The sequence below is a fragment of the Bombina bombina genome, chromosome 1 (assembly GCF_027579735.1).
Source record: "Bombina bombina isolate aBomBom1 chromosome 1, aBomBom1.pri, whole genome shotgun sequence".
NCBI lineage: Eukaryota > Metazoa > Chordata > Amphibia > Anura > Bombinatoridae > Bombina > Bombina bombina.
The window spans coordinates 1,423,969,804-1,423,978,751 of record NC_069499.1 but is presented as its reverse complement, the minus strand read 5'-3'; the positions used below and the strand labels follow the sequence as shown (position 1 = coordinate 1,423,978,751).

At 38.6% G+C, this 8,948-nt stretch overlaps 1 protein-coding gene across 2 annotated transcripts in view; it reads right to left on the bottom strand.

The window, feature by feature from the left end:
- Positions 1-3,194, bottom strand: part of LOC128652478 (nuclear receptor subfamily 2 group F member 5) — a 30,480-nt gene extending 27,286 nt beyond the window's left edge. For both annotated transcript variants that reach the window (XM_053705416.1, XM_053705419.1), the window contains exons 1-2: positions 2,932-3,194; positions 1,523-2,210 (exon numbers count right to left, since the gene is read on the bottom strand). In XM_053705416.1, the coding sequence (XP_053561391.1) occupies positions 1,523-1,913 (391 nt within the window). In that variant the 5' untranslated portion in view covers positions 1,914-2,210; positions 2,932-3,194. The remainder of the gene's footprint in view (positions 1-1,522; positions 2,211-2,931) is intronic.
- Positions 3,195-8,948: the final 5,754 nt, after the last annotated feature.

Below are 8,948 nucleotides of genomic sequence, written 5' to 3'. Positions count from 1 at the left end.
CTGCTTATGGTGACAGTGTCAGTGCTATATTAGGTGCTGGAACTCACTGTGATAAAAATCATTCTATAGAAAGGAACATCACATTGTTTTTATTTATATTACATTGATTCTCAGTAGGGGAAGCAAGGCTTACTAGAGTGTTATTGCACCTGAGATTATAGCTGAATGTAATTACAAAAAGATAATATGTAACACAAGAGTAAAATAATGAAAAATTCACACAACTAACTAAATATGTCATTGTTCATTTTACTCTCATACCATGTTTATAATGAATAAACTACTTTAATATATCTTTAAAAAGAGTATTTCCTAAATGCATTATTAGACCCTTTATGTATCACTTTAGTTTTAAAAAAATATACAGGGGTGTTTAATAGCAAAAACAATTACCTACAGTTACAGTATATATACCTAAGAATGGCATATATAGGAATGAAGTTTAATATTTATTTCATAATGACTGCAAACCACAGAAAGTAATGATAGGTGTCATATCTGTCTGATTGCTATGTCATTTATATATGATTTCAAGTCCCAGATAAATGAACAGCATGTTATGTGTTTTAAATCAGTTCTACCACACTTATTTTCAGCCCCTCCAAATAAAACCAAATCAGACCATTTGCAAAATTGTAGTTAGTATTTACATACATATATAGAAATTAAAGATACAGTGCTTCAATTTTAATAAATAATATACCAAGAAATTCTCTAGTTTTAAGAAAATCGTTTTTATCCCTCAGTAAGAAAGGGTTCTCCTTATCATTTCCCTCTTGGACTATTAACTTTTGCAAATAATATATATAAATAATATATATATCTAGGTTTATCAGTAATGCATATTTTTATGTTACTCATATCAAATGGAAAAATATAAGTTTGATAGACAGATAGTACTGTCTGATGTGCACAATCGTATGCATATTATTATGGTCACTAATATTAATAGAAATAATAATGTTCTATATGAAATGTAATTGCTGTTTTAATTTGGATCGATTTCAAGTACTAAAATCTTACAATCGCAGTTATAGAATGTTATGGTTGTACCATTATCAGAGGAGGGAACTAATAATAATCAGATAATTAAACATAACCATAAAGAATAATTATCATTTTTACTTCTAGGTTAATTTTATCACTGTCATAGTCAACATTACAGAACAAATTGTGATTTTAATCACGAGAATTAGTAAGTCTATACTTATTATACCTCTAGGATTGCTTTGGAATTGTGAGAATCCAATAAACTGTTTTATTGATATCAGACATACAAATTATACACTTAACTATTTTGAGACATGGGCACACGTTAAAAAAAAGCATAGATTAAATGAATTAAAGAATGACAATGGTGACAGCTGAATGGATAAACTAAACTAATATTATTATTATTATTAATAATAATAATATAATCACTTTTGTAATAATGAGAGATAATAGAACATTGCTTTGGTGCATGGAAGAGAAGACCCTGCCGCATTATATTCAGAACCCTCCCTTATCTTCATGGACTCACCTTCTCTCCTCATGCCCACTTTAAGGCATTTCTTGAGGCGGCAGAACTGGCACTGGTTGCGGTGGTGTTGGTCTATAGGACAGTCTCTGTTGCCCCTACATGTGTAAGTCAGATTCCTCCTCACTGACCTCTTAAAAAAGCTCTTGCAGCCCTCACAAGTGAATTGGCCATAGTGTTTGCCGCTGGATTTATCCCCGCACACCATGCAGTCCACATTTGGCACACCCTTGTCCCCAGAGTGTACTGGGTCCTGACCCGGGATTACTTTAGGTGTGCTTGGGGTTTGAGGGGTGCCCCCAGGGTCCTGACCGCAGAGCCCTGGAGGATTGGGGATCTGAGTCCCGGGCACCCCAGGAATGTCCTCCTGCCAAGGGTTGACCACCATGGACATGCTACTGTGTAATGTAGCGATGCACAAAATGTTCCTGAGTGACTGTGCCTGAGGAGTTCAGCACAAACTTTACCCAGAGCAACAAAATAAAGCCCGGTGCTTAATAGGACGAATTTATCTGGCTGTTTAGAGATATTTCCTTTGCAATCAACGACCAGGTCCACAAAAAAAAGTCCGAGAGTCCAGAACACCAACAAAACAGGAAGAATGAAAGTGTCTTTAGATCCTCCTTCCAGCAGTGAGGGGGAGGCAGGTCCAGTACCCAACAGGCAAGTGTCCTTGTGTTACTATTGCTGCCTAAAACATAGAAATAGAACATTATTAATTATTATTATTATTATTATTATTATTATTATTATTATTATTATTATTATTATTATTATTATTATTATATTAGAGTCTTACAGCATAAGTTATATAGAACATTATATTGTTACATACAATTATAAATACTTATGCATAGCAACATTTAATTTGTATTGACAAATAACAGAAATAAAACAGCGCATAAGCAGGACAAACTTGCTTTATACAGTATTTCAACTAGTAAAATGTCAGCAGGATATTTGCACTGAATTTCAAAATAATTGTATTGCCTTAATCGTGTTTTAGTAAAAAATGAGTTCAAAAATATATATTTTATAAAAGACACACACATATATATATTTGTAATTTTTATTAGACTAATAACTATAATGAATGTGTTAATATGTTTCATCTATATAGCAGAGATATCAATTGTAGTTAGAATATTAGAGTTCCATATCCGTTTCTTTACATTATGAACCTGATGGGTTTACTACAGCAGTGATGTCGATAAAGACTGAAGTTAAAATCAGTTTGCACTTCTGCAGAGGAATTTGCTCTCGGAAAATAAACAGAATAGCACATAGGGGAGATCTCATGCATTTAGCGAGCCATGCCCATTGTGTTAGCAGAAACCAGGTTAAACAACACCAGACACAAGAGGATTAAATTGTCAGAAAATGAGAGAAATGAACGAAATGTCATTAATTACCTGGTGGTGATCAGAGCTTCCCAAAGGCTGCAAGATGGAGCAATACCAGAATTTATGATCAATCCTTAATCAGCATAAGGCAGTGTGGGCTGCTGTAGATCAGAAGCATTTCTCTTGGATGATACAAAAATCCAGCCTACAACCTCACACAGATTAAAAGGAAGAAACTTTTGAAAAGTGACACACGGATTTCAATCTCCTTTTAAAAAATCCAGCCCCCTTTTTTCCTTTAGAGCTTCCAGAGAGAGAGAGATGATCCTCAGCTTGTGTGGAAAGCACTGAACTCTGACAGTAAACCTCATTTACAATGTGTCCATGGAGACACTCTCCTAATTAGGACATGCACCCCATATAAGGACTGTTCCATGACTTCACAGATAGCTGGGCTGCTCAGAGTCCAAAACACAGTGATTGGATGCTGGGGCTAGGGGGCTGGAAGGGCCTGGATAAAAGAAGGGATTTGGGTAGGGCCAGTGTGTCATTCTTCCATCTCACCTGCTAGGGGGCTTTCTCTCCTAACACACAGTCTGAGCAGAACAATTCCATATGTGTGCTTTTTATATAGACAGACAGTTTTCTCTTTTTCTTTTCTTTAGATTAACATTGAAAAAAAATCCCATTAATAATTAATTGTATTAGTTTGGTTGCTGCAATGTTTATTGTCTAAGTGGCTATCAATCTAATGACAAGGCACTAATAAAAAATAATAATATTGAAAGTTCTTTCATTTTTATTATACATATATATATACATACATACATATATTTAAAAAATATATATATATTTTTTTAATTTTTCAATATATTTTTGAAGCACAGGTTTCATGCATAAAGATACTGATAATTTGTTTTAATTAAACACACACATATATATCTATTAATATATACACACATATATTTATTATATACACACAAACAAACTGAGCTGTTATGATTAATCACACACTCATATATTTTAGTCCCACAATTTCACACCCAGTCAACAAAATCACATTTATATTACATATTAAATACAATTATTGTAGCTATTTATTTCAACATTTACAATCTGTATAATGCAATTATCTATGTATACGTTACCCATATATAAATATATTTTAATTATATCATTTAAATACAGATTTCTTTCAAAATGTTTAGGTTCCCTTGCATTAGGTTATAAATACATTGGCCCAGATTACAAGCAGCACACTTTCTGATCGTAGCGCACTTACTGATTTTTCCGTTTGAAGGGAAATTAAACCCAAAAAAATGATTTCATGAGTTAGGTAGAACACATTTTTAAACAACTTTCCAATTTACTATTATCAAATTTACTTCATTGTCTTGGTATCATTTGTTGAAGGAGCAACTGAACACATGAGTGAGCCAATGACAATCTGTACATATATGCAGCAACCAATCAGCAGCTAGAACAGCTTTCCTATATAAACCTTTCAGCAAAGGATAACAAGAGAAGGAAGCAAATTAAATAATAGAAGTATATTGGAGAGTTGTTTAAAATTGCATGTTCTTTCTGAATCATGAAAGAAAACATTTGGGTTTTATGTCCATTTAAGTGCTAACTGCACTCAAAGTAAACTTTTAACACGGACGGGTTAGTACGAATATTACAAGATGAAAGTAAAAAGTTAGCGCGAGAACGAAACCCAATGAGCGCTAACTTCTGGACTTCCTCTCCCTATAGGCTTCAATGGAGCGCACTGTTAAAAAAAAACTAACACTTATCGCTCATGCACTAACCTGACATCTCATTTGACCAACTGCGCTAAAGCCAAAGGTAATTATGAATATTTAACATTCCAATGTTCTTCACATATTATATATATAATAAAAAACTGGGATCCAGCACTCACTTGCAGAGTTCAACTGCCGGGGTGCACTTCAAAAGTACTGCATACAAGAAATTAAAAATCAGGAAGGCACTCTCCGTTATAAATTTTCACTTTAATTAACATTTTGGCCACAGAAAAGTCTCTTCCATCTGAACGGATGGATAGCCCTATGGTGGGTTTCAGACGTGGGTGATCCTTGAAGGATCTTCTATTACGGCCAGACAACAGGGAAAGTTACAACAACAGTACTTGGTTAAGTACCACCAAGAAAGGTTGCTTTAGATGTTGTGGTTGCACCACCTGTGGGGGTTTAACTCAAAGCAACTTTTTTGTACACCCTTGGACGAACAGGAGATTCTATATCAGGTACAGGGTAACCTACACAACAATGTTTGTTGTCTATCTGCTACACTGTCCGTGTGGCAGATTTTATGTGGGTAAGACCCAGGATGATCTCAGGACCAGAATGGCGAACCATTCGCAGTGCCATCAAAAATGGAGAATCTGAGCAGCCGGTGGCCCAGCATTTTTTGATGAATGGCCATAGTGTTTCAGACCTGAGATTTATTATAATAGACTACATAACCATTTCATCTAGGGGAGGTGATAGAGCCAAATGTCTATTGCAAAAAGAGTCCCAGTGGATCTTTAATTTGGATACCATGCATCCAAAGGGACTGAACATGTCTCTTTACTACCAGTGCTTTTTGTAGTGGCCGGTTGAAAATTGCCTTCCTTATGGGAATTTAGATCAGGTTTAGTGCTAAGTACCAGTATCCCATAATATTAAGGTGTATGTATATCTATTAATATAGGTGTTTGTTAACATAACGTGCCAGCTTGTAATAGGATATGCGGGTATGTGATCATGTATGCCACACTGTAATACACCAGATAGTGACAAGTATTTAGCATATCCCATTATTGTTTGTAGTTTCATTTAACCAATAGGTATAGCTGATTGCATAGGTTTGGCCAGTGTAGCAGACTAGGTCTATCAGGCTGTAACTACTAAGATGGTCTGGTTAGTATATAATACGTTTTTTGAACACGTGTAGCTCAAAACTTTCAGAAATTTGATAAGATGTTAGGACTTTATGTGCATTATGTCTAGATTATTTTCTAATTTGTAAAATAGCATTATATAACAAATGTTTTTCTGTCTAACTCCTGTTGCTATGCATGTTGTTTACGTGACAACTGTTTTCACAATGACTTTCTGATTGCTTTAGCTTTTTGTCCTTACTGGTGCTCCTTATCGATCTAGTGCATGCGCAGTTGCGCTATTCGAACGTGCAGGAGCCCACCTGTTTGGAAGTATACAGTGGAGGGTTCTGTATATATGGGTGAGTGTTTGTGTATTTTTTGTTGGCCTGAGGATGGGGGGGACCCCAAAAATGTTTACCGCTTTATTAAAGTGAAAATGTATAACCGAGAGTGCCTTCCTGATTTTGAATTTCTTGTATGCGGTTCAAAAAACTGGCAAGGCAGAGGCCACATAAATGCATGGGCGGATACAGGTTACAGGGCAAGAGGATGACCGCCATGGCAATGGTGCAAGTAGACGCCACCAAAGTGAGCATTATCATGAACCTTAGCACACATAATCTTACAGAATCTGAACATTCTCTATTACAGAAGGGGTTTAAGTATGTCCCTACCACTTATGCTGATGATTTCTCTTTAAGGGTGGATCTCTATAAATTTCAGAGATCACTACATCTGAAAGAGCACTTTGGGATTTCTGATATAGTAACTACGGTGTTCAGAGGAAAAGAGAAATTTGATCCCAAAAACTCAAGCATTAATACCTATTCGAGGATGGTTAAAGGGTGCATGATTGAGGATCAGCATAGGAAAAATAAAATTGTTCGCAACAGTCTTACAAGATTGGAAAGACAAGCTCTGAAAGATCTGCAAGGGAATCGTGACCTGGTTATCAGGGAAGCGGACAAGGGGGGTGCTCTGGTACTGCAGGATTATGTGGATTATAAATGCAAAATTATGACTCAGCTGTCTGACACCCACACCTATAAAAAAACTATCCAGGGACCCCACAAAGACATTAAATAAAGAGATTGATACTTATCTGGAATGTCTTTTACAACAGGACATCATCACAAAATCATTAAAGGACTATTTGCAAGTAAGCTTCCCGATTATACCAGTAATCTACACCTTACCTAAGGTACACAAGAATCCTACACGTTCCCCTGGCAGACCTATTGTTTCTGCCAGGGGTTCTATACTTCAACCAATGGCAACATACGTGGATTCAGTGTTACAACCCATGGTACACAGCATTCCATCCTTTCTGCTTGACTCCATAGAGCTCATCAAATTATTACAATCATGGCCAAGCTATTCTGCTGATGACATTCTGGTCACACTTGATGTGACCAGTTTGTATACTATAATACTGCACGAACAGGGTATGATGGCTGTTTGCAATTATCTTCTCAAATATCCTTATATTGGCCCCCCAGTTGATGCAATCATGAAGCTTTTGGACTTTTGTTTAAAGTACAATTACTTTAAATTTGAAAAATAATTCTTTCTGCAGATCTCTGGCACAGCAATGGGGTCCAATGTGGCCCCATCCTATGACAATTTATTTATGGCTTACTTTGAGATGGAAGAAACTCACCTGTTCACAAATACAAGGGTCAAACTTTTTAAGAGGTATATACAGTAGATGACCTGTTTATCATCTGGGGAGGCTCTACTATGGATCTCCTTCTCTGGTTTTAAGAACTAAACAAGGTAAATTACAATGTTCAGTTCAAGATGGTATACCATACTAAACAGATTGATTTTCTGGACCTCAGAGTGTTTTGGCACCACACTCTTTCAAAAGGAGACCGACAGGAACTCTTTATTGGAAGTCACAAGCTGCCATCCACCAAGCCTAAAAAAGGTGTGACGGATACCCCGGCTACCCCGACTGGGTAGCTCTGCCAAAAGGGGTCCTGCTTCCTCCCTGCCGACTGCAGCTATGTAGCTGGCAAGTGACCACAGCCTGTAGCCACCCCTGATGCCTGACAGCACCAGTACTCAGGGTCCCACCCTGTGGCAGACTCCAGCTACCCAGACTAGGTAGCTCTTCCAGCGTGTCCTTCCTCTGCCTGAAACAGGCTGCTATGTAGCTCAGGAAAGTGATTTTAGCTGGAGCTCACCCAAATATCTAGACAGACTAGCATTCAGGTTAAACAGAAACTGATTTTATTGAAAACACACAATCCTTTTATACAGACAGCTCATCTTGATAAGATCCTGGACAAACCCACTATTTTCCCACCATTCCTGCCCCTCCAGACTGACCGGCGCCTCCATAGGAGCCACAGTCCCACATAATCTCAATACCTATGGGTGGCAGTTTCGGGGTCATCCCGGTGGAGCGGTGGCACTTCCAGGGTGTCATTTTAAAGCTGAAGTTATGGGGTTAGGGGTGTCCAAAACCCACGGTTCCCAAAGGAGCTCCCCTCCGGCAATTCCCCCACCCCTTGTACTCCCCAAGGGCTACTAATCCCCAAAAGAGCGGAGCTCTGGGGCACATGGTTGCTGGAGCGACCTGGGTTAAAGTTAGCTGTGTTCTGCTGTCCTGTGGCTGACCGGGAGTTCCAGGAACCTGGCCAGCCTGAGAGGGGTTAGGCGGGTGTCCGTTGTGAGGCAGCCGACTGGGAGTTCCAGGAGCCCGGCCAGCCTAGGAGGGTTTTCCTGGTCATAAACCAACCCTTCTCTGAACACAAAAACAACCAAAACAAAGCAAACAAACAGCTTCCAGAGATGGCAGTTGCTCTGAGGAGCCCAAAACCACTGAGAAACAACAGGGGTGAGGTTGTAGGGGGTGGGGGATAGCCTTAGCCGTCTGGTATCCGTGACATCTCCCCCCCTCCAGTTCGGCAGACCCGGCTAGACCCTTAACAGGTTGGCCTGGGGCTGTCCGACGGTGGCCCTCCACTTCTCGTTTGCTGGGAGAGGTTATCCCATCTCTCTTGAGCTTGGGGCATCCTGGGGGGTTCCTGCTGACATTTATACTCTGCACCCTGGGCGCAGGGATAGTCACATAAGACAATGTCCCGAACAAGTTTTCTAAGGCCGGCTCCAAAACAATTGCTGTCCCACAAGTTCTTGTGTCCTTAAGTTCTACGGCCACACTGCCTCTCTCTGTGACCCACCCACA